Consider the following 26425-nt stretch of genomic DNA (forward strand, 5'->3'; position numbering starts at 1 on the left):
GTTGTTTTTAAAGACCAACTTCTTTAATGATACATACCAGTGTTATACTAAGCTTATCAAATAAATTGTCTGCATGTAAATACAAGAGAAACATATTAAGAAATCAATAGTGATCAGGACAGGGATTTCAATTCCTGTACAAATCTAGAAATGAGTCAAGAGCAGATAAATTAACATGTGGCTGTGGCAGTATGAACATGGACAGAGTCAACGTGATGTAATCCATTTATTGAAAGAGGGCAGATCAAGGATAAAGGTACTAATGGGTGATCCAGTCTTAAATGGGATGTGAAAAGCAAACACCACGTTTGGATACTGAGGCATTTTTCTCAAGTATTAGATTCTTTGGGTGAGTTGGGAACATCAGCGACGCCCACACTCTCACAATACAGAAACGGAGGCATTGACAGCCTTACCCCAGCATTGTGACGTACAGTATAATCGTGATAGGAATCCCACCTGGCAGTTGTGGGGGCTAAAGAGGGTTATAGGTTGGGGGAGTTGTGAGCACATGAACTACAGGGTTTTGAAACAGCCCATTTAGCAGTAGTGAAACTTTGGGTTTATTTCAACTGTGCCTGCCATTTACACTTCATTTAAAAAAAAGTTGCATGAGTAGCTAACCATGTCCCACATGTATTGCTTCACAGCTTTATTTCTGCGGTTACAAGCAATTCAAAACTACTAAATGTTAGAGGCAAGCCTCTTAACTTCTTATCAAAGAAGATCTGTCCATCTTACCTCAAGACAAACAGTATTGCACTTCAAGGTTATATTAACTGAGTTACAGAATCTCTTTAAGGACTGAAACATTACTTACGCACATCCATTGCGCTATGTGTCTGCTTAAAAAGATAAGCAAGAGAAATTAATTTTAAATTAATACTGCAGGGTACTGTGAGGATGACAAAGCGTAGGCCCTCTGTGTACTTATTTCTAATGCTTAAAAGGTTCTTCTGTGACCAGGCTGGTTTAGCACAGCAGCCTACAGAACCGGCCATGCCCTTCCACCGACTCAGTGGTCCAAGATCCGAAGATTGCCTGACACGATTTTGTTCTCTAGTACAGCTCCCGCGGGGATGTCAATTCTGTCGCCATGATTTGCAATGATGATAACTGTTCCCTGGAGTCACAGAGAAGAAAGTGAGTGGTCAGGAACTTTACTGTAGGATAGCTTGTTCCAAGTCAACAGTTAGAGCAGCACTGTTGGGAGGCTGTTAACAGCCAGACCCTGCATGTGCTTCAACTGAATTACTTTTTTTTTTTTTTTTACACAGAGCTTTGAAATAAGCAATAATATTGGAATTATTGTAATTACATGAGCATACTTGATATCATCAGATTACAAGCAGGGTTGATAACTTAAAGATAGATACTTGCTTTATATGATCCTATTGTGCCTGCTTGCTTTTAGGTGCAAAGATGTTACTGCCATAGCTGGTAATGCAGCTCACCATTATGGTTATAAGGCAAGGATATGTAAGTACTTGTGGTGGTTATGGCACTGTATGGGCTGCTGCTGGGAAAGTTAACATTCCAGCCAGACCCAGTACAGTACTGTGCCACAGATCCTAAGAAAGCATCTGAAATAGAAACTAAATTGCTCAGCTCCAACATTTACTAATAAATCAAGAACCCCAAACTGATGAGAATTGGCCTATGGCTGTAAAGCCAGCCTGGGAAGCAAGGTGGTACATGCCTGGTAAATCACAAAGATGCAAGCATTGTTTTGGACACAGAGTCACCAGGTCTGTGGTGTTTTCACAGGCCTGTACTTGTAGATGAACCTCAGCCCTTGCTAGAACTGTACAGAAAAGCACCTTTTCTGGTAATGCCTTGTGCTCATTCAGAAGGGGCAATATTGGCTCAAACTTGACCACTGCAATCCTTGTTGCAGGCTCTCTTGCTGTTGTTTAATTCTTAGGAATGCTTCCAGGGGAAGGTGCTGACTTAGGATCGGTTTTCTTACAGAGTGGCAGGGATTAGTCATGTATATGCAAGAGCATCCTGCTTGCAAACTCACCTTTAATGAAACATTCTTCCCAAACGTAACATCACCTGAAACTGTGAGGTGATCCAGTTCCAGCATATCTGGAATACTTTCAAACCTCCGCAGGTAATCTTGAACCTTTTGAAGGGAAGAAAAAATACACACAGTTTTAAATCCCTTTGTAGGCTAAGACAAACACTGGAGCTTCTTTTAAAAATTCTTTTTAAAAGGTATTTCTGGACTCTATGTCTGACAAATATAAGTGTTGCTACTTCTGTCATTTATTGTCATATTGTCTGAGATGACTACAACCAAGGGACAGTAAGGGCAATATCCCATCAAAGCTGGGTGAGCACTAGAGTCCACCTGCAACCCCTTACTTTTCCTCAACTGATGGGGTGAAGGAGCACAGAACAGTACGTACGATGGGTAGAGGTAGATAAAGTAAACCTCATTTTATTTATTGCTATGGACTGTATTTTTATACCATGAGAAAATACAAGTGCAATTCTGGGAGTTTACCTTCGTGAAAGAGCTTCCCAGCTTGACAAGAGGCACTGTCGGAAATTCTCGCTTCTCGCTCATGGTTAAAGACCCAGCGTTAAGGCTGTACAAGTTCGACATCACAAGCAGGAGATCGGACGTGGTCTTAACAGGCAGAAAACGACTGCGTGGTACGTTTATCCCCAGGGAGTTCTCAAAGCTCTTAATAGCAGCACCAACTGCAGTCTCCAGCTGGATAACATTCAAACCTCCATCCAGGGTCTGGAAGAGAAAACTCACGTAAGCATGACCAGCTGGTAAAGGCACTCAGCTTTAGAGCCTAGCTTAATTCAGAGCTCCACGTGTACCAACAGACTGGCTCCTTTTTGAAGGCAGCAGTCCTTGTTTAGTTGCACAGAAACAATTATTTTTTTGAGTCTATTTCCTCTAAAATCTTCTTATCTGATTACCTTTGGGTTAACAATGATCTCCATGTCAATAGCGTTTTTCTCTTGCAGCCTTTTAATTGCAGACAGAGCAATCCACAAATTGTTCGTGTTGAATATTTTGAATTTTGACACAGACTTGAATTCATCAACGTGTGCTTTTGGGACCTGAGCTATCTCCACCAGTCTCAGCTTGTTTTCATATTGCGTAAGTGTCCCACCCTGCAGGGGTAAAAGAAGAAGTTTTAAGGTTTGTTAGTGAGCTGCCAACAGAGAAGCCACCACCCCAGCTGCATGCACTGCTTTGGTGCCATTTAAGTTGAACCTCGGTGAAAACATGTTACTTGTGTTCAGCTACTGGGTTACTAATTATAGAGCGTGTTTAAATTACAGTCAGAACTGTTAAATGATCATGTTTCAGCACTCCCAAATAGTTACTTCTGTTAATGAAAGTGCTTGAGAATCTTTGGCAAGTGCTGCTTTTGTCAAAAGTCATCTTCTAGCGCTTTGCTGGATTACAGTGCAAAATTGAAATCAAATCTATTAACTCTGCATCGTTTCTTAGACAACCTGGACTCTCCATGGGTATTTTTACAGGGCCTTTTTGTGGTGTTATAGGACTGTCACACCTTTCTTGGTATCTGACAACTAGCAGGGGGAAAACCACATTCCCTCCAGCCTCATACTTTAAAGAGCAAAGGTAAAAGTTCTGTTACATGACAAATTACTACTCACTAGGAATATTTGATACGTGCCCTAAACATCTGATAAGTTGTCAAACCTGGACTTTGTGCGATGTCAGGCAGCTGGGGCAGGAGGGGATTTGCAGCCCCAACAAGCTGCGTTGCATTATGCTCACATGTACAGCTGCAAAAGGAGCTTACACAGGTTTCAGTCAGTAGTGATACAACCCCTATATCCCAGCCATGCACTGCTTTTACCATCCTCAAACCTCTCCCACGTGCAAGTGACAGTTTGGAGAAGGTAAGGAGAGTGTGACCTACGGCCTGCAGAAATTACTTGTTGTCAGTAATCAGTCAGCTCCAGGCTGTCCTTGGCTGCTGTTGCCCAGAAGCTAGATCCCATTTGTTCCATGAATTAAAACTTCATAAACTCGCTGATTTTGTGCATCTCAAATGAGATCACAGCTGATGTGTTAAATGGTGCCTGAAATAGCTATAAGAAGATTTAATGTATGTCTGAATTCATGCATACGGAAGAGACAAGAGGCACAGATTGGCACCAACACACGGGCACTCAGACACATTGCACAACTGTTTGCATTTACCTTCACATCTGCCCTGGTCTTATTTGTGACTTCCATGACAAACTCGCAGCGTTTTCCATTGGGTGGGTTCATAAGATGGTTCAGAATGTAGAGGTCCACAGTGGCTCCCAAGTTATCTATATTGGATACAAAAATATACTCCTTCCCCTCTGCAATAAGGTTATCCAGCAGCCCAGAGTTATAGAAACTGGCGTAGATGTCTCCGTGGCCTGGGGGATACCAGCACTCCGTGTTCTCTCCTGAGTAAGATACGTCCTTGGCTATTGGCAGCAGAGTTTCCTTATTAATTCTAGGATACCTGGAAAGACACCAGATTTGTTAGGTTGTTAGCACAAAGTAAAACGAAAATGCAATAGTTTGGGTGCAGCTACCTGGGCTTTTTCATGCAGCTTTAGATGTTATGCTTGCTAGGTCACTGAGAATGTGCAGATCACAGTCTTTCATTCACGGATTTAAAACCACAGTTCTCAGACCGTGCAGTAAAACAGCATTCCTCTGACACAGGGCTCCAGAGCATGCCAAGTACACCTCCAACCCCATCAGCCACTTTAGATAAGAGGTTTCTCTCGATAAGGAAACCACGTTCTGTCTCCCTCCAGAGCCCAGGCATCTATCCTAAAAGCAAATTCAGGAACCAAGTGGCCAGCATCCAGCACTCCATTACACCCATTTCTTGAAACTGTAGCCTGTCCCCACCCCACATCTCTCTCTAATACATCGCTTTTGACTCTATTGAACCCCCTGACATTTCAGTCTTCCTTTCAAATAATGAGATTGAATGTGAGTATAGAAAATACCACTGCTACCTCAAACTAAACACCATAACTATTTGGAACATGAGAAAATGCAAGCTAGTGTTTCCTTTCACCTCAAGTAGAAAAGTTTTTTGATACCTGCTTTGATTAAAGGTATATATTTTCACACGGCTGTGACTGTATTTCTGCAGGATTTTCTTTGTGTCCTCATCGGTGTTGAAGGAATTCATAAGAACAAGAGGAACGTCGGTGTTGTAGGTTTTGTTTAAGTGCTGAGATGGGAAAGAAATGGTAAATTCAGCATGTATTTTTAGCTTTAACTCCTGACACCTAAGATTTTGGGGAAAAAGGAAATACACTTATTATTTCCAGTCTGCTTTATCTATCCATTAGATAAAAGAGAAAAAAATCTTGTACCACTAGAATACACAATAAAGCAAGTAAAAGAAAACAAATCATTGTAAGCAATGAAGTATTTAAGATAAGACCCATTACTTAACATATAATTAATCTTTGTTTTTAAATCTGCGTCAAGATTCCAAATTTAAAGAGCATGACACTGCAAAACTATTCTTTTAAATTTTAGGCTACTGTTGATTACAAAAGGCACGCTTTCCCCAAAATTATTTAAGTCTGTGAGGGGAAGGTTGCAAAAACTTCTCTGCACAGCAAGCAGTTTTGAGCCTTTTTGTCAGGCTTTGAGACAGAAAATATTATCATGACCACATAATGGATGAAATGTTGCAATGGTAATTATTTGGGCATCTATAAAACAACTAAAATACATGTGAGCACTTTCAGCACAGCAAAGGAAAAAAAGAAAACAAAACAAGTGTTTTCTACCAAAAGAACATGCAGAAAGTACACTTTAATTGAATTGAAATCTTGGTGCACCAGATCACCCTTGTCTGTTGGGGAATGTTTGGGATCATTAACCTCTGGGGGAGTCAGAATACTGCAATGACCCTTTTGGGGAAGCGCCCACAGAAGTGAAGGATTAGGACTGCATTAGTTGGACATAAATTTAAGTGGTGTGTGGGACTCTCCTGCATACATGAGACAGTTATTCCAAGCAAAATACACAATGAGGCAAAAATGGTTGGAGTTCTAAAAACTATGGAACAAGCACACTCGATTTCCTACTCTAATGGCCATCTGAAATATCTGCTGCAAGAGGAATATTCTGCAATAGAAACATAAGCTGAAACGTCCTCTCCCAGCACCAGCAGCTGTTACTTTTTCTTCCTTCTGAGGAAAATCCTAGCAATCACTTCCATGATGAGGGTTTTAATTTGAGAAGGAACTCGGAGCTGCTGTGAAGAGCTTTGTTCTGAGGCACACAAACAAAGCTACACTCAGACCTGCACCTGGAGGAGTCGGAAGCGAGCCCAGGAGTTAGCCACGCCAGGCCAGCTCCACAATTTGGTCCCTTGTGTAGCTGGACACAACCAGCCCTGTTCCGGTTGGTGCGCACAGGCTGAATTACTCTTGTGCTAACATGTGCAGAGAGGACAGAGTTCAGTTGCCGATTGCTCCGTCCCCTCTGTCCACATGTGCTGCACATCACTAGCGCCCATTCTTTCCAAAGCAATTCTCTGCTCCACCACTAGCTCTGAGAGCAGGCCCCCTTTCCCTCTTTCTTTTCGCAGGCCTCCACCGTCACCTCTCTTAAGGCTCCCACAGGAGCTCAGTGTGCCTTGCTTCATCCTGTGCAGAAAGGGAAGGCTCTACCCCAAAGTACAACTCAGATACGCAGCACACTCAGTGACCACGGCTCATACAGCGAGACTAGAATTGGACCCAAATTCCCCCTCCCCCCAAAAAGGGGAAGTGTGACCACTTCCTGGGCCGTGCGCTCACTGAGGTCAGATTTCTAGTGGAAAGTGTTTCTGTACTGGCCAGGACGTCAGCTCTAGGTGAAGGTGATTTCAGAGTAAGTCTCAAGTGCATGGCTCCCTTGAAGCATCCACAACATTCAAAGCTCATCGGAAGTTACCTCAATCTGCTGCACGGTCAGATCCAAGAAGGTGTTCTCGTTCCGCACCCCGATGAGGCTTTTGGGGCCTTTACAACCCATGCTTGTGCCCAAGCCGCCATTGAGTTTCACAACCACCAGCTTGTTCAAGACAGAAGCAATGTTATCGGGCAGCCCTCTAGCCTTTATCTTCTCATAGGGTTGGATCTGTAAGAAGCAAAATTTTCAGAAAGTCAGGTATTTGGAAGGAAAGTGCTTTCTCCTAAAAGCTTTCAAAACTTCAAACTTGGTAACCCAAACTGACATACGTGATTTAGGAAAACTACAGAACATTTGCAAAATGAGTCTACAGCAGCCCAATTTGGTGCAATACAAATAACCTGATCTATTCCCACCACAACCTATTCTCCAGAGAAGCCCTCTAGGCTCTGTGAGACCTGTCACCATCAGCTTCATCCAGGCATGTCTCAGTCTACTCCTTCCAGATACAGGGAGCTGACTCGATGGTGAAGGGGGGTTCAGAATAAGTCAGCCCAGTTACGCTGCTTAACCCAAGCTTCCTCTTGTCCTGCAGGAGGAGGGGGGGTCTCTTTGTGACTCGCCTAACTCCCTTCCCCGTAAGATGTCCTCCTTCAGTCAGGATGTGATTTAGGAGCGCAAGCTCCACACACTGGACATAACTTTTCTTCCTTGAGCAACCTGAAGTCAGGGCAGATTTTTTTGATACATTGCATTAAGGTTTCTCAGAAACACATTCTTGGCAAAAGGTTGATTCTTTGACTCAGCCTAAAGTAATATTTATTCATATTATCAGCCCAATATAATAATTCGTCACGCCGAAGAGAAGACAGGAAGGAATGCAGAAAGTTCCCAATGAAGGAATAAAGAAAGTTCCTAATTCTTATCCTCATTTTTTCAGGATGTGTTCATCAAACCTTGCAGAAAGCCTTCTACTTTGCTGATATAGCCATATCCTACAGGTTTAAGGACAGAGTATAGGATACGTTTAGGGCTAGGGATAGAGAACAAAATCAGACTTGTAATGAAAGTCAGCATGCTTTCCATTAGGCATTGCTTCTCCCATAATCCAGAGCACATAAGTCCAGGAAACAAAGGTAATAGTGCAACAATAGGTATCATGCCAGCAAAATCAATACAATCATCTTTTAGCCTGCCCATCTAGAGATTTCCTTCCGAGGAAAAGTCTTTGTGTTTCAGTGCTGCACGTATTCTAGCAGCAAGGAAGTGATTGTAATTCTGATAAGGGATTTGTAAATCGCACAGCTGATTTCCGAAAACAAACACATACCAAGTCCTTCTCAGAAGTCTGTGTCTGCTTCAGGCAAGTCAGGCCCGAATTTCCTTGGAAATTCACGGTGCACTGGAACAAGAGTCAGATTTCTTACTCGGATGTGGGGAGGTTGGGAGGAAAACTTGTGCAATTCCAGCAGGCCACAGATGGCCGATTAGAGCAGATCCCTCACATTAGGGAAATTCTGCCTCCTGCATGATCTGGAAAGCTCACGGTATATATTTAAAGATAAGATCACTCCACAAGCTGCAGCGTAATGACTAACTAAACTCTCATTACTCAAACAGTGGTAACTGGCCCGGGAGGAACATCTTGATGCAACTGCTTAAAACACATTCCACCTAGAAATGTTTCCCAATGCTCCAAAAAAGCAAGCCATTAACTGGACTTGAAAGCCCTACTCCCTCACTCAAATATTTTAGCTAATACAAAAACAGATTAAATATCTGTAAGAATAGCACCGGGTTCCTTGTTGAAACACTCTAGCTGTTGAATAGAAAACCATATGTCAATGTTGTGACTTATTTTTCTGGCTCAGTGGGCAGTGTTAGTGGAGAACAAGACGAGTTTCGATAGTTTTGTGATACACACTCATCAGAATGAATACAACTAAAAGCAAGAGGTTCGTCCAACAAGCTTACCAATTATTTTCCTTCTGTGTGGTTTTTAAAAGCCACTTTCTACACAACTACCAGGAGCTTTGCTGGTTGTTTCTGGCAGGTGCAATCCCTCTCAGCGTCTCCTAGCACAGAGAAGACACTGGGAATTCAGTACCCCCAGACCACACGCTTCCTAGAAGAGGTAACATCCAGGCTCGCTGTTGACCCTCTGGTGAGATGTAGCCAACACATGAAGGACAGGAATGTTTCCATCGACACGCTCCTTACCAAGTTCTCACATTCCAAGCAAACACGTAAATTCAGGCTTAACTGTACTTCTCCATGCCTCAAAGTGACAGAGGCTCCTATGCCAAAAACCCTTGAGACAGCCTCATGGGCAAGGCAAGGAGCCCTGTGAGTAATGCACGAACTATCCCCAGTGCTACAGTTATCACTGCCTTCTAGATAAACGTGGTTTTGCTTGGGAAAGTAAGAATGAAGAGGAAAATCACACACATTTAAGCCTCCATTTTCCAGCTAAGTCACAGCAGCAGACATGGTAGCTGGACAGGTTTTGTTTCGCTCTCCCAGCAAGCCAGCTAGAAGGCAAACAGCATTATCGTGGCTCAGGCAGCACGAAGGAACACAACCACTGCTGCAGTTGTCTGCTAATATCCACGTCCTCCTTAGCAGAAGGAATCAGCTGATTAAACAGAGCAGCTGACGTTGACGTGCTGTTTTCCAGAGTGATAACAGCAGAAATAATATGCCCTTTTGTCATGAATAAGCACACAGGTTTGTCAGAAAAATCTACACGCATCAATAAAAGACAAGGGAGGGGCGATCTGTCAGACCAGACACAAAGTCCAACGCTAACTTCAAGGCAGCCAGAACTCTGACCCCTAGCAATGTCCCTGTGGCACCACAGTCTGATTCACACACCCAAGAGAGACAGTTTTAAAACGAGGGCTCAGGGGGTCCCAGCAATTCGACGGCCAGTTTCTCATCTTGGTTCTGTATCGTAAGATCATGAAATCAAACACAGCACTTCAACAGAAATGCACATCTGAAGTAACCCCCCAGAAGACGGTACATTAAGCCAAAACGACTGCTCCGGATTTCTGCTGCCTTGAACAAAAGGATTAACAAAGGGCTCCTTCCTTGTTAACCAGCTGGCTTAAAACAGGTCTCCAAAATCCCTTACTTCAGAAGTCTGGCAGTTTTAAATACGTGGCTTAAAGTGGTAACTTCACAATTTGTTATGAATAATTTATGCCAGCTCCTTTTATAAAACCAAAAGCACAACCGAAAGGTACTTCAGTCTGACCACTTTGCTAGGGAAGCAGTAAGGCGAGTCCTTCCATTCCAGCTTTCTCACGTGAGGGTGTGACAGACTCCATTTTACACAAAAAATAAAAATAAAAACAAGATTTAGTATCTGGCAACATCAAGAAATTAAACTACCGTTCCAATCACAACCACATCTTCCCAGTTAGTCACACAGTGTCCAGTTTACGTGCCATGTGTTACTCCAAGAAGCACAGGCAGGGTAAAAGAGGCTGTTACCAGAAGGGAAATACTCACCCATTTTGGCTTGCTTTTTCCTCTCCCCAGCCCACCACACTGCCCGTGCCCTCCCCTACGTGCTAGCTAGCTGCAGCCTATTCCCACCCCAAAGCGTGGCACAGCTTGCTGCCTCCGGGTTATAAATTATGCTCAGTTGCATCATCCTGAGATGACAGAAGGTTGAAATAAGTACGGAAAGAGACAGCTGAGGTTGATAAGGGGGAGGAAGGTGGAAGATAAGGTGGCAGCTAGAAATGAATGGAGACTCAGGGCAAAAGGGCAAAAGACCCGAAATACCAGGAAATAAAGCACCGGTACACCACTGTCAGCCCCCTAAGCCTTATCAAAACATTCCCCTGCGCATTTTAAATTTACCAGCAGGATTTTGGAAGCATCCCCACAGTCCAACTTCAGCAAAGGCTTAAGAGATGGATAACCCAGGATAAGCAAAATTGGGAGCAGCCAAACGTGGCTCCAGAGCACTTCAGCTGTGGCTCAGAGCCCCGGGATGAAAGCCCCATCACGGTGCAGCCCAAACGCATGCGTGGCCTCCCCAGAAGGGAGCCTGCCCACGCCAAGCCTGCGCCGCGATACCGTGCCCTGGGGAACATTCTCTTAATGGTTTCTGTTGTTTTTTTTTTTTTTTTTTTTAAATTTGGGTTTGTGCCTGTCAAGTCAGGAGCTCGGCCATCCTGTGAGGTCTACAGAATGAGTTTGTTTGTCTGGAGGCTTAAGGAAGCGATCTGTGTTTTTAGAGGAAACTGGGAATAAGACTTTAACATATTATAACCTCCACAGGTCAACGTAGTCTCAGTGCTCCTTTAGCACAGAGGTCAATCTTTGTCTTACCATTTCCTTGTTTAAAGTGGGTTTCATTTGATTAAAAAAAAAAGAGTCCAACAGGTAAATGATCTGACTATAACTATGCTTTTTTTGTTTTTCTTTTTTATGCAGAAATTCAACCAAAGTCTAAGAAACCCATAAACTATTTCAAAAAAAAAAAAAAAAAGTCCATCTTTACTTTGTACTTTCAGTAAATAAACAAGAACACATACACTTGCATGAAACTATACTATTACACAGGGAAAGCGTCTGGGAACAAACTGGTAGCTGTCAAATTGTTTTTGCAGTAGTATGTTCTTTACTCAAAGATGCACCACACATGAGCCCTGATGTCTCCTGCTTGCTAGAAGGGTAAAGAAGGAATGGAAGCAGGCCCAAGGCGGTGATGGTTGCGCTGTTTCAACAGGGCTTTACTCTTTATTCCCTCACACTAAAAGCTGTGGGGGACAAGAGGGGAATTCAGATCCTCTGCAGTGGGTTTCTAAGGGAGACAAGCTACCAAATGAGAAACCCGACCTACCCATGTGTGGCAGGAGCCTACACTCTCCAGACATTCTCAAATATTGCCCTTTCTCCTCTGCAGGGGGAAATTGTTCTCCTTGGCCCTGAGCTGTATTCACACAACCCACGGGTTACAAAGCTACTGATACTTGTCACTTGCATCTGTCCTGGCCTCTGTCACAATTCTGCCACATGCATAAACCTCGACTGTCCAAAGAATACCAGGATGGGAAGGTTACTAAGTCGGGGCAGCCGTGGCAACCTAGACAAACATCATTTCAAAGCCACTTCCTAAATACCCACATCGAGCAGACTCGTACAGGACCATTTCAGATTGCCCACACAAGCACTTTATGTTACAGAGGAACACTACTGCCCTTCATCAGGAAACTTATGACTGGCAATATTCAGCTAAATTAAGACAGAGAAAGCTTTCAAGTCCGCAGAGTTGTTTTATTTATAACTTAGCTGAGAGGCTCATTTCTTCCAGGAAGTGAGATGAAGAAAACCAGGAGACTAATATTTGAAAAAAGAAAATAAACAGAACATGGACATACATGGCTTATCACTTACATGTGTGGTGTGTATACACACACAGGCACACTCTGAAATAGAGAAAAGTCTCTTTGAAACACTGAGATGTTTTTATAGACTAGGAAATAAGGAAAGTCAGCTCCTTAGGGTATGAGGAAGGGGGAAGAGCGATTACACGCACCGTACCTTTGCTAGTTGGGCCAAAAGGCTGGATTGTGACATCTATTTAACGGGAAGCTTGTACAACAATCTTCACAACAAAAGTGAAAACTATCACTCCTGTAATCGTGCCTCAAGGGACTGCCAGTCAGCTACAGCTGACCTGGAAATAATCACTGAGCACCACAGGTTTATGGAGCTCGTCATCTGCAACCCCACGGATTCTGCATGGCATGCGCTGCACACAGCTGAGGTAACTGACCCAGGCAAAATGCTGCGCAAGGACAGCGGCAAGAACAGCTCCAGAAATTGGTTATCAGCAAAGAGCTCTGCAACAAAAGAATGCACACACTGGAGTGGTCTTGCTTCAGCAATGCCTCGGCATCTCCGGATGTCTCTGTTGGTACAACAGCACGTTGGCACAACTAAAGTAGCATGTACCAAAGCGATGGCAGCAGCCATCAGAAAGGGATCCATTAAAACAGCACCCACCAGACTTTGCACGTGATGAATTCAGCATTCCCTACCAGGGCTGCGTGGCAACCAAAAAGACTTCACCCCTTCCCATAGATGCCTCTGCTGGTTCAGAGCAGGCTGCTCGCTGCACGGATGTGACACAGCCACGCACGGTTACTGGGTGAGCGGATTCTGGGGCTGTTAGGAGCTAAGCAGGTGGGAGGGAGAGAAGCTGAACATCACAAAAGCCAGTCACACCTGGAGTAAAACCACAGCTTCGAGATAAGCCACAGCAATGAGCTTGCATGGCAGATCTGGTTACCCACTTGTTGCCGATCCAGAGATTAGAACAATTCAAAGGAACCTTCATCAAAATGGGACCTTTTTCACATGAAATTCATTGCTAACTGGAAGAGAGGGGAGGATGGAGAGAGGAAGGATACACATAATGTGCGCTGCTCCAGTTCCAACTGGACACACCACCATTTTCACCAGCTGTGCCACCCTCTCATAAAAGCATAAATTACTTTAAGACCTTAAGCACTAACTTAGCACTGCTATGTCCATGCTAGACAAGAATAGCAGAGGCACGCTCTGTGAACCTGAGGCAGAAGGATTTTCATGCAGGAGAACACAAAATCCTTTCCATCTCACACAACCCTTTCCTTCCCACTACAAGGGAAACTACACACAAGAAAATCCTCTAGCAATCTTCTAGCTGCTATGCAAGGATCTTTGACAGAAGCAGTTTTGCAGAATGTTGATATGCAAAAATCAGACAGAGCTGAAGCTTTTTGGTCTAGTGCAATCCCTCTTTTATTCCACTTGCACATCCGTTCAGGAATACCATCTGTTCATAGTCGGTTTATTCTATCCACAGTCCATTTATTCTGCTATACTTTCAAAAGGGAACATGTAGAACAAATGGAAGAGGCAGGACATGGATACAGCATTCCAGTGGTGCAGGATGCATCTGAACAAACTACAGAAGATAAAACATCCTGAAGGTTACAAGCATAGATCTGTCAGAAAGACAGGGACAGCTGATACAGCAGAATGGGTCACGAATGCAGGAATTGACAGCAGATATCCAATTCCAAGTGCACACAGAGAAGAATTAGCAAATACGCATACAACCTCCCAGTTCTTATCTAAAAAGACTGTTGCCCAAACTATGAAGGTGTTTTTTTGTTGCTGTTCTTTTCTAAATCTCTAACTACACTGATGCCTACAATTCTGTACCTACAGACCCTTGCCTTCCAAAGGTCAACATTAAAATGAGTTACTCAAGGGCCAAGGTAGCCACGTGCTGTGACTGTAAGATTGCTCCTAAAAACACACACCATATTGCTACTTCATGGAGAACATTGGTGGGAAATTCATTCCAAAGCTTCTAGAACTTCTCAGGAACAGAAGCATACAAAAAGTAGAACCTTGCTGCGTTTTGTCAACAACAGTGGTTGTGTTCAGGCTGGGCAGACACTAAAAACAACTTTTTTTTTGCTAACAAAAAGGTTATAAACCTCAAATTTAACGTGCTGAAGGTGCATCAGAAAGCTTAAAGAACAATTCACTACAAACAGGATCTAGAGATTTATACTTGGCGCTGGGCACCATTCAGAAGAGAAATGCAGCTTGATCCTCACTCCCTGCCACTACCTCCTGTGTACTCCAAGGTCAATACCACCCCGTACTAGACTGCCAGGGGATTTAAACATTTAGCAGGTGGGACATGAGTCACACCCGCAGCGTTCAGATGCTGTCTGAAAAGCCAAAAACGTGATTTCACCTTTAAAGTCTTACTCCTTTCTTCTTGCATCATGCCCAGTACAGCTCTCCAAAAAGAAAAAAGTCTGCTGCTCAGTTCAGGGCCAGACTGCCTCAAAAATTATTTTCCTTTGCTGAAGTTCCAACTCCCCCTTTTATGTCTTCAGTATCGTGTCTGAAATGAGCTTAAGCAGAAAGCTCAGAGTAAAAACCCAGTCCTGATGCAGTTAACAGTTCCGCCCAGGCCTCTGTCATGCATTTACTTCATTTGTGGTTGCATCAGCTCCAACACAAAATATGTAACTCAGCTTTGCTAAATATTTCAGTTCCTTTTGGCACAGGTATTGGAAATGACAACTTGGCAAGGAAGCCCTGGATCTTGAAGGGTCTTTAATTCAGAGAAAAACAAACGTCGGGAATTGAAATTCAGGCAGGATCCCTGCAGCATCAGGCCTGCTAGGTGTCGGCACTGCCATTTAGCTGTTCCAGTCACACGTAGGCTCTAACACGCAGAGGAACTGCCTCATCACCTCCTAAGCACATACACAAGAGCAGAAAGTGCTCCCCAGTAATAAAAATCACTTCTTGCTCTAAGGGTTTGGAACACTGGGCTTGACAAGCGAGCGCTGATGGGGAAATACTTCAGGAACAAAAATGGGCAGGAATGACAGGCGCATGACTACAGTGTTAGTCATTTGAGACATCTCGAAATTGTGGTCAGGGATTCTGCCACGATAACATCTAGCTTCATTTGGTTTTGCACACAATGTCACCAAAGTGATTTTTGGAACAGTCTGTATGAGGCAACATTGGGAGTGTGACTGATCTCAGAAGTATACTCCTACTGCAAGGATGTTTGGAACAGTTTGCCAGAGAGACAAAATGAGCATCTGGGCCCTCATCATGGGTAGACTGGAGAGGAATACACCCATATTAGTCAATATGTAGCTGCAGAAAAACAAGCTAGTATCTACTCAGCACCAAAGGACAGTTAAAAAAGAAACGCACCGAATGAACCCTTAAAACCTGCTTCCAGATTTGAGGGTTAGGAAGACATTTGATTTTTGATTAAAAGCATGCCTTTTTTTTTTTTTTTTTTCTTTCTTTTCCTTCATGATATAGTTCTTTGAGGTGACAGCTCAAGCTGCAGACAATCCAAGCACTGGGTTTAAAAAAAAAAATTATCATAATAGACATGCTCCTTTCACACTCAAAGTGCTTTGGATGCTCTCTTTAGCTCACTGATGAGGTTTTGCATTGCTGCTCTGAGGTTAACTTGTTCACTGCTGTTCCCTCAGAGGCCTCCCAGCATGACTTTGTTACTGCTTCCAAGTCAAACAAACAGATCACTGCAATCTACATCAACAAGATTAAATTACACTTGCCGTGTCCACATTCTTTACCTCGTCTCCTCCTCGTTAACCAGCACTCTAAGTGCACTTTCTTCTCTGAAGACTGTAACAGTAATGGGTCCTAACTATGCCAGCTATCACTGTAAGCCTTTGGACATATAGAAGGAAAGCATCTGGAAGGAAAAAACAAGTCAGAAGTTTACCAATATAGCACAAAATGGGTTCAATCTTGTGTTATCTTCATCTGGAGCCTACAGCTTGCTTGCCCATCGGTATTAGTTGCTACACTAAAGTATGGAGTTCAGGAATAAAATCTCCCATTGCATAGAAAAAGGGGGAACATTACACCACAATTACATTTTGGTTTACTGAAAGGAGTCTTTACTTGTCAGCAGATGCTTCAGAAAAGAACAGAAAACTGCATTCAAAGAACAAGTACCATGGATAAAACATTAAGTGACCCATGGAAGTCTGATCAGAAATTCTCCTCCTGCGCAGCACAGCATTGCAGAAAAGCCTGGAACACCTTTCCCACTGAACCTGACATTCGGAAGAACCTTATGCAAAACAGAAAACTAAAAGCCAGAGCCTAAAAATGCAGTGAACCATTCAATAACTCTAAGCTGGTAAAATCTTTGGCACGTTTTTGGGTGCTTATACATACAGCCACGTGTGCGTGCACACCTGTATGTATATAGATAAGTGTATGTGCATATACATACACGCATGCACCTACGTACCTAAACACATACTTTGAGCTTCACCAGCTAGCAGTTGAAGATTACACATGCCAGAATTCTTGATCCTTTGGGCAGATCAAGCAGCAAGCCAATTCCCCAGAAAAATCACAGGCAAATCAATTAACCCAGGGGACTATAAGTCCTTTCTTTCTAGGCCATGCTACTTGTAGCACAAGAGTCTCAAAAGTAAATGAGAACCTCACTGCCCCCCATACCCCCACCTCATAAAATGATATCATCAAAATGGGCGATTATAAACCAGCTACAAGATTACCAACCAGCTTTCCAAAAGAGTCTTGCCCATAACATTCTCTGTGCTGTTCCCACAGGACCAGGAGGAGAGCGCACTGTAAGCTTTTATAGCTAGGGGATGAAAACTCCGTGAGAGCTGAATAAAAGCACTCAATCTGCATATATTTCACAGATACCTGTTCCAAAGAAGTTAGGACTGCAGACTTGATTCTGAAGCACTTCTGAAAATTATCATTCTTCATCCCTTTTAAAAGTTCCTACTGTTCTCATCTACTAGTAAGACTGATAGCTCTGGTTGTAAAGAAATCAAGATTTATTGAATAATTCCACAAGTCATATCTCTCAGCAAAGAATAATTTGGAAGACGTTTCTCTGCAGGTCACCTGAAAACACTTTCATGTAGGACACCTTTCACTTCCAACAGCCCCAACATGACATGTATCATACAGGTGGTAGATCTGGGATAAACACAAGAAGGTTTTGAGGATAGGGAAATGAAACCCTTGCAGGTGTGGGGGGGTGGGAAATAATAATAAATAAAAAAAAAATCAAGAAAATTAAGAATACTTTCAATTTTGAGAGCACTCAACCCACCTCCAGTCAGATCAGGAAAGCAAGAGATCTTTATTTCAAAGTGAAGGCAGCATGGAAAGGAAACTTGTTTGAGGGTATTTTTCCCTATCTTTTTTCTGTGACATCTTCTGTGACCCCGTGTGATTTGGAGTTCATGCTAGGAAGCACAGTCTCATCTAAGAACATGCACACATCTCACCTGAGCCAAAGCAACAGGATGCTGCATCTTTTTTCACTGTTTTTGATCAGAAGTTGCTTCCTAGCTAAGGGACACAGATGAGGATGAGCCAGCACAGGCCAGAAGGAAGAAGAGAGATACCAACTCTAAACTTGCCCTCCTTTCAGCCCTTTGTGATCTTAAGTTAGGCCTTCTTTTTAAACAGCTTGCCTTGCGTGGGCATCTCCAACAACCTATTTCAGTGTTCTCATGCCTCCTGTTTGACATTTGCTACCAATGTCCTGCCCAGTAATTTTCAGTCCCTTGTAGAACCTGATTTTTTTCCCCACTGAAAGTGTGCAAAACTTTCAAACTGGACAGACAATAGCTCTCCCTCTCCACAAAGCAGCCTATTCACTTGCATCAAATTACTGTAATTTAATCCCAGGCTTTATCTTGACACAGAACAGTTTATTCCGTTCATTGATTGTTGCAGCTACCTTTTTACATATTCAAAAGTTATCACTCCCCTAGAGCCTCACCCCTCTCTAGACTAAAAGCAGCCCCCTTTTCTGCAGGCTTCCTTATAAAAGGTTATCTAGAACTCTAACTTCTCACCTTGGCCTCTTTCCTCAAGGTGGATTTTTCTCCCCAAAGCAACAGTTTGTTCAGTGTTACAGTACAGAAGAGACAGACATCACATGTTTTTGAAGTTAAAAGAAAACACTCAACCTTGGAAAAAGCCCTATACTTGCTCTAAAACAGCATCATTCATCAACGCTTTAGAAAGCAGCGCTGCATCTGTTCTGGAAGTAACTGGCCAGCCTGTCTTTCAGTTGCAAACAGAGCCTTGATTGAATCTCCACAGAGGCGAAGAGAGACCACAAATGTGTAAGGAAGTCTCAGGATATGCCAAGATTACGGCACTGGGAAAAGCAAGAATTCGTAGCACAGCTACACCGTTAGTTACGCAAGAGTCCAAGGACAGCCTCGGGCTGCAGATGAATCAACCAAATGAGGTTAGGTTTAACAGGAATTGTTTATTTCAGTACTAAATATTGCTGAAAAAAAAAAAAATGTTTAGTGCTTTTTCAGCAACATCTCAAGTAGCAGGTTGTAAGTTACAACACCAGAGATGGCATTAGAAAACGATGCTCAAAAACCTTCAAGTCAGCTACAAGTTTCAGATTCCTCACTTTTGCAGTGCTGCTGTAGCTTACAGAAGTTGCTAAGTGAGCTATATAACCCAGCCCACTTGCCATATGTCCCTTTCGAATTATTTAGCAGAATGGATTGTTGGAAACAGTCTCAACTGAGACGCGCGACCTTCTGTCATGGGCAGGAAGGAAAGGGGAACAACAAGAGTCCTACCTACTTCCCCTCTAACAAAAGTTACCAGTCACTCCAGAGAAGGTACCAAATGGTAAGATGGCATCTGTCCCACTTTGCTCCCCTGCTCAGAGAACAGCTAACAAAATAACACTGCAGAACTTGATGCATATGTTAAGCAGGACCTGATGTTCAGGAACACACACAGCATATGTCTGTAAATTATTACTTCTCAGCTAGAGCCCGAAGTGTTGTCCTACGTGATTTTACAGACCCGTGGCAGTTACACCTATTCCATGGTATATAGCTTTATGTCCCCTACTGACAGCATCTCCATTGCAACTTACAGAATCTTCTGGTGGTCTTTGAATCTTCCCCCAGTCCACAGATGGTCCCTTTTCTTGTAGGAATCTATGAAACAACTTCTTAAATCCTTCCAGGTCATTTTTGGTGTGCTACAGAGAAGAAGTAATATTCATTAATACTGGTATTTATTGTGTACCTACCCTATCATGGACGCATTTTTACAAACTTGACATACAAACACATTCACGAGAGCAAGTTTGTCAGCTCGTGAAGTACAGACATGATAAAATTTTAAATTCCAAAAGGTGCCAAAAGCTCATTCTCACTAAAACTAAAAATGGGAGTGGGAGGGCCAAAAAAAAAAAAAAAAAAAAGAAAAACAAAAACAAAGACATCCAACACCTTGGATACCTAAAAGGCAAGTCTTTATTCAAAACTATAACCACAAGAATTTGGCCAAATCTTTAGAGTAACAGCTTTACCCTCTCTTTCTGTAATCCATTACAGATTATATAGAACCTTTAATAACTAAAGATGATTAAACACTTAGTAATAACTCTGTCGTGCAGTTTGCATGCAACTCAAAGTCTCCTACTGACACTGTATCCAGGCTACTCTTCCACACATGACCCAAGCACATCTTAAAAATAAGGATAGCAATATTCTGTGATTTGTCCCTTTGTATAAAATCTCTACCTTCTCAGGCTTTGAGTTGCATTCACATCACACTTCTTACCTCCAGCTCATTTGAAGGTGCGGTTGCAAGTATCTTATCAAGTTCTACCTTCATTGAATACTCCAGCTCTTGCCGAATGACTTCCTGAAACTGTGAGGGGCCAGCCTGAGACATGGCTTTGCTGAAATCTTAAATTAAAAGGAAAAAAAAAAAGGTTAAAGGGGAAAAAAAAGAAAAAAAACTAGCTTATTTAAACCGTAGACAGCTTTCAGATTTCTTTGGGGGAAAAAAAATCATGTAATCCAGTCTTGTTTTATTACTGTGCAAGCACTCCAGGAACCTAGAGATTTTGCTCCTAGTAACTTGGAGAACAGATCTTAAATTGGGTGCAAAAAACAGCCAACCTTCTCTCAAAACTCTAAAAAGTTCCGGAAGATCAATGATCCGTCACAAGAAACGTTCCAAATCCACAGCAGCACACTTATTTTTTGCTAGGCAGCTAAAGTGTTCGTGTCCTACAACATCAACTTTTACTTTAGCAAGTAAAAGCGCAAAAAAGCCATTCACTAAAAAAATACTGTATGCAGAACATTGTGATCGAGGGCATCCTTCCATTCACAGAAGCAAATAAAAACACGTTTTAATTATTTATGCTGTGCATTTTCACAGTCTTCCGTTTGTTCCAGCAAATATTCCCTTACTTTATCGTATGAGTATTTTCACACTACAGCATGCCCTTCAGTTACTAAGCAACCTGGAAAAATAGTCCGTCCATCACTTCAGCATTTGTTTTGCTTCTGAAAGTGATAAGCTCCATGGATGTGAAAGAGTAAATACACAAACGGTCCATGCAGTGAAGCCCACAGTCAAAGCACTGCACAGGAAGGAATGGAAGATAGCTTGACTTTATTTTCCAGAAGAAAACACGCAAACTGAGTGCCTTCCCTAAAGACATTCCGAGTATGTTCTCTAAAGACCTCGGTTAATTTAATTTCTGCCAAATCCCTTGAGTAATCGCTTCTCTATAACACGGAGAATGATGCATTGCCAAATATAGCTGGAATGTTAGAAACACCCTGAAACTAGTACAAAAAAGGGGCAGGAAAAAACTTTGCAAGTGAACTGATAGTCCCAGGAAACAGAAGAGGCAGCCTTGGTTAAAGTTTTCTTATTTGGGACATGCATTAAAAGGCTATTCTATCGAGAATGCCTCGGAAAGCCAGGGGCAGTTCGTTTGCATTACAGTTTTGATTGTATTTTTAAGCAAAACACTCCCCGGACTCGGTCACAGTGTCAAGCCCTTGCTTTGAAGCCCACAGAAGCCATTTTCCTGACTGCACTGTTTTGCAGGTAGGGAAGGAAAAAAAAAAAAAAAAAGGAGATAGAGAGGCAAGTGCTGCAGTGCACACACCGTGCTGTAACACAGGGGAAACGCCAGCACAAGATGAATAGCACAATTAACAATAGGTTCATTTTTTCATTGTGTGCTTCACTTGGTAGTAAAAACAGGTTAACAGTTGGAGGCACGTTAGGCTTATCTTTCCAGGTGAAATAAGTAAAAACACAAGAGCTCTTCACTGAAAGTACTTCCTCCTACAGAAAGGAACATAAGATCTCTACCACCTGAATAGTTTCACCCAGAACTGCTGAGCTTTCCTTCCCTCATTTGGAGTTGATGCACATGGAAACAGTGTTTAAACTTCCAGGAGGACAACAGCTACAAGATACTTCCAGCTGTTTGTTTGTAATCCTCCCTACAAGGAGTTGTAACACAGGGCTGGGGTTACAGCAACAGCAGCAACCATTTCTTGCAGCTCATCAGCCTGTAAAACATGCTGAACCTCCCGATATGATGCAACGCAGCCCAGCAGAAACTCTGCAAATACCAAGTATTCAACAGAGGCTGTCATTTGTTAAGGAAGAGCCAGCAAACAGCCGTCCCGGGCTGCCATGTAAGCAGGAAGATCCTGTTGGCTCACGATGGCCAAAAGACGTGGATCTCCCTGATAAAAAAAAAAAAAGACATTGAGAGATTAAGCAATATCAGAAGCAAACCAAAAGGATAAGGCAGATTCAAAGTAAACACGTGATAACGCATTCTCCAGGGCTTCATGAGCAAACGCTGAAGGCGTGCAGAGCAGCAGCCCGATGGTCCGTGCCCAGAGCCACCACTCCGCAGCCTCCTGGCCACCATTTGGTGGCCACCACTGGTCTCACCCAGCCCACCAGGATGTGGGTGCCTGGGGAGAGCACTGCTGGTGCTGCCCGTACTGGGATCATCTGGGGGAAAGAGGAATGAGAGAGCTGGCACAGCTGGAGTCCACAAAAACACGCCTCTGACCCAAGTATTACGGGTGCAGGGAGGGATCTGTTGTGCAGGGCGAAGAATTTCAGTGATGTACCCAACGTTGAGGAGCTCAGCAGCAGCCTTCCTGCTGGGATTTCCTCCCTAAGGAAAACCCCTCCAGGGTTTGGGGAAGAAGCTGGTGTTTCTGTCCTCCAGCCTAGCGATGGCAGGAGGATGGCTGCTGTCCTTCAGCGTGCGCTGCTGTTAAATTTAACAGCCCGGGTTAACGTTTATTTCCCTCTTCACCATAATGGCAACGAAGTAGAAAAGCCAGTGCAACTGCATTTCTAAGGGCAGTTATTTCCTACAGGCAAGGCGAATTTCCTAAGGCTGCAGTGAAAAGCAGTAATTGCACCTTTGTAAAACCAGACGGGAGGCAGGGGTGCTGTGCAGGAAGAGACTTCCCAGGGGACACGCTGCCCTGAGCTTCCAAATTACCTTTAAAAAAGAAATGCCTCTTCCAAGCCACACTGCAACCACTGCCTCAGATTGCAGCTGAAGCTCACTTTTACGGGATCGCTGTTCTTCAGCTCCCCTCTGAAGGAAGAAAGGGGTGGGATATGGCAGCGGAAGACTCACAAGGGATGGGCCCACGCAGGAATGAGTGCAGAACAGAAACGCGTGATGAAATGGTTGGGGCTCCAGAAAACACCGGGTTTTCAAGAAAAATGACAACCCAGGACACCTTCTTTTAATGCCTTCAGCAGAAAATGCTCCGTCAAGTTGTAGAGAAAGACCTTTAGTCAAGTCACCGGTGGAGAGTTTCCCTCAAACAGTACTGTCCCCACCTTTATTTCTACTTTGCTCTTATCTCCCTGTTAGCCTGTCACTGTCCTCACACCGTGAACTATGGTAAAGAGCACAGTATTTTTAGGTTTATGATGCAGGATTTTATAACTGACACTTGGGAAACAAACAATATACGATAAATCAGATCAAGTTACTAAAGAGGAGATGGTCACGAACCATGGGAAATAAAATGAGGGCCAGGCTTCCCCAACTGCACACAAAGAGAACAGCAGCGGATTTCCTTTCTGCCATCCCTCCTTTTATTTTACATTAAAAGAGGGAACACACAAAGCTCAGTTTTGTTGCCCTAAGAGCTCATTAACTCACTCAGAAGAGAACTCACTGCCTTAGTACATAGCATACGGGGTCACGGCACAGGAAGCAGTCACGGGACAAGCCAAGCAAGAAGTCCTCTCATGAAAATGTCGGGATCCTTTGGGCTGAGAATTGTAATTAGCACCGCAATCCAAGTAAGCACACAGAAAGAGCTGCACCAGAAAATTATTTCTATTTCCTCGGAGCCAGACTACTTGCATAAAAATCCGGAAGGTTGGCCCGTAAGTTGAAACACGCAGCTGAACTTTAAATGCTCTATCCTTGAACTCGGGGCTGAGGGTACAGAGTGAATGCCTTAACTTCCACCGACTCCGCTGGAAAGTTCAAGGCAATTTTTATCCTTGACAGGGATAAGAACTTCACAGACGTCCACACTGCCCAACGCAAAACTGAGAACTATTACTTCGCTTGACTTTTGAGAACTCAACATACCCAAGAATCATTTGCAAACTTCTTTCTTCCTACCGCTACAGGCAAAATTTGTCAACACACACGGCACCGAAGCACACATGAAGTGAAACCTCGCCACTGTCTCCCCATCACGGAGAAACGTGTTATCCTGAGCTCGCTCAGAAGTTTGCAACCCAGGCTGCCGTCCTGGCCAGCCGCATACACCAAGGGCTGCGATGTTACCGCTCAGACCCGGCACGATTTCTGGGTCTAGAGGCTGATCCTCCTGCTAAAAATACCACCTGACATCAGTAACATGTTTTGGTGCTATCAGCCTAGTAAAAGTACTCTTTAAAAAAGCTTCCAGTGTTGTCAAAAGCTCGGTAATATTTTAAGAACTGGCTTTGATCTTTACGTAGGTTAACACAGTACCACTTGCCTGCAAGATGGCTACCTCCAGCAGAAGGCTGAGATAAGCCAATTCCGCTTAAAAAGAAGGCTTCGGAGCCTATTTTTGTCACTCGTTTCACAGCAAGAAGGGGCTTGTCTCGACAACTTTCAGGACGCCAGGTGAGCAGCGTGGCTTCAGCGCTTCCCCGAGCGGTGCTGTGCGTTTCACCCGGCTGTCACAGGACATTCACAAAGTGTCACTGCACTTACCCGGCAAGTGTTGCACGCTCCTGGGCATCCACTGGGCAAGCGGCTGATTTCCCAAAGCCTGCAGAAGCTCTCAGATCCCCACAGGACCCAAGTTCACACAGCAAAAGACCTCCTATTGCCCACTCTTTATTTCTACAGGCGGTGACAGGCCTGAGCGGATTTACACCAAGAAAACCTACAGGCACAAAACCCGCAACAGAAAACCACACACGCACCACTAGGATCACCAGAACGGAGGGGAGGGAGGGGGGAGAAGTGCCACAGCAATGCACCAAAGTAATTTTTCTTCCTGAAATGACCCTGGCGGGTCGGTTCCCTGTTTCCCAATGTATGATTCCCAACTCAAGACCGGGCGAGACGCTCACAGGGCAGCGTGCCGGAGCCTACGGCGGGGGCTGGCAAATGCCAAAACACACTCAGACCTCCAAAAAACTTGGGCAGATGGGGAGAGGCAAGGGGGGGAGCCCCTGCATGTGTGGTGAGGGGCTGTCGGGGTGCTGCGTGGCAGAGCAGACGGACACGGCCACGTCCACGGGACGGGCCCCGTCACCTGCCGGGGGAAAGCCTGGCGCGCCTCACAGCCTGCTGCTGAGGAGAGGAAAGGAGGCGGCACGGCGAAATAACTGAAATAAAACCAAACGGGTGCGGAGCGAGGTCCCTGCGGCGGAGCAGCCAGCCTACCTTTGGCGAACGACATCTTCGCTCCTCGGTGAAGGCGAGAGCAGGGAGAAACAGCGCACCCGGCCGGGATAGGAGGGCAGGGAGGGAGGGAAGGAGGAAAGCAGCGGCCCCGTCCCCTCCGGGAGCAGCCTCCCGAGCCCGGCGCAGCCCCGTGCTCGCCCCGAGCAATTTAAATTTCATCAGTGGCAGAGGCGGACCCAGCAGCGCGCCGGCATTCACCACCCCTTTCCCCCTAACCCTCCCCCGGGCCGAGCCTCCCGCCTCCGCGGGGCTCCCACCGGGCTCCTCCCCGCTCCCTGCACGGCCCGGGTCGGGCAGGGCACGGCCGAGCCCCCCGCGGCCGCCATTTTCCCTTCTCCCCCCCGCCCCCCCCCCTCCCGCCTCAGCCTCCCCCCTCCCTTTCCCGCCCCCCCGCCATTTTCCCTCCCCTCAGGAGCGGGCGCTCGGCCCCGCCCCCTCCCGGCGCGAGCGGCCGCCATGGCCGCGGCCCCGCCGGACCCACCTGGGCGCTGCGGCGCGGCGGGGGGCGGGGGGAGCCGGGGGAGGGGGCGGGCTCTTCCCGGCGGGCCCCGCGGGGGCGAGCATGCGCGGGAAAAGGGGGGGGGGGGGGGAGGTTTTTTTTTTGAGGGGGGAACCCCGATTTTGGGCAGTTTTGAGGGGGAAGTGGGGCTGTGCCTCTCTGCTGCAACTCGGGGCTGCTGGGCTCTAAGCAAGGGGGGTGCAGCGTGAGGCGGAGGGGTCCCCGGCACCCCCAAATGCTCTTCCCGCCCTGCTGCCCAAGTGCAGATTTTTATTATTTTTATTATTTTTATTATTTATTTTTATTATTTTTATTTTTATATTATTATTTATTTATTTTTATTATTTTTAATATTTTTATTTTTATTATCATTATTTATTTTTAATTTTATTAATTTTTATTTATTTTTTATATTTTATTATTTTTATTTTGTATTATTTTGTTATTTTTTATTTTTATTTTATTATTTTTATTATTTTTTAATTATTATTATTATTACTTTTTTTTTTTTCCCCCATGGAACTGTGTAAATCAAGCACACGCCTCAGTCCACTCACCTCCTCCCATTTGCACACAACGCACAGCCTTTCTGCTCCCCCCCCCCATGTCCGTTTCCTATAAACACCCTTTTTCTCCCATTTTT

At 44.4% G+C, this 26425-nt stretch overlaps 1 protein-coding gene across 4 annotated transcripts; it reads right to left on the reverse strand.

Moving 5' to 3' along the window:
• Position 1: 1 nt before the first annotated feature.
• UGP2 (UDP-glucose pyrophosphorylase 2) lies at positions 2-25828 on the reverse strand. Of its 4 annotated transcripts, none has more exons than XM_072035321.1 (11): positions 25765-25828; positions 20120-20247; positions 19425-19532; positions 8247-8318; positions 6959-7144; positions 5101-5234; positions 4208-4505; positions 2944-3141; positions 2513-2755; positions 2024-2128; positions 2-1123 (listed from the first exon to the last, which is right to left on the reverse strand). In XM_072035321.1, exons 2-11 carry the CDS (start codon positions 20231-20233, stop codon positions 1016-1018), a joined length of 1566 nt encoding a protein of 521 aa, XP_071891422.1. In that variant the 5' UTR covers positions 20234-20247; positions 25765-25828; the 3' UTR covers positions 2-1015. The 4 variants fall into 4 exon arrangements, with proteins under 4 accessions (XP_071891422.1, XP_038033647.1, XP_005018231.1 ...); XM_038177719.2 differs by lacking the exon at positions 25765-25828 and adding an exon at positions 25263-25588; XM_005018174.6 differs by lacking the exons at positions 8247-8318; positions 25765-25828 and adding an exon at positions 25263-25582.
• Between the last annotated feature and the right edge of the window lie 597 nt (positions 25829-26425).

The sequence above is a fragment of the Anas platyrhynchos genome, chromosome 3 (assembly GCF_047663525.1).
Source record: "Anas platyrhynchos isolate ZD024472 breed Pekin duck chromosome 3, IASCAAS_PekinDuck_T2T, whole genome shotgun sequence".
Taxonomy (NCBI): domain Eukaryota; kingdom Metazoa; phylum Chordata; class Aves; order Anseriformes; family Anatidae; genus Anas; species Anas platyrhynchos.

Excerpts from the sequence above, each read along its gene's own strand:
- UGP2 (XM_038177719.2), bottom strand. Across the intron at positions 5,235-6,958 it reads TGACCGTGCAGCAGATTGAG|CACTTAAACAAAACCTACAA; the intron begins GTAACTTCCGAT and ends TTCCCATCTCAG. Across the intron at positions 4,506-5,100 it reads TATACCTTTAATCAAAGCAG|GTATCCTAGAATTAATAAGG; the intron begins GTATCAAAAAAC and ends GTGTCTTTCCAG.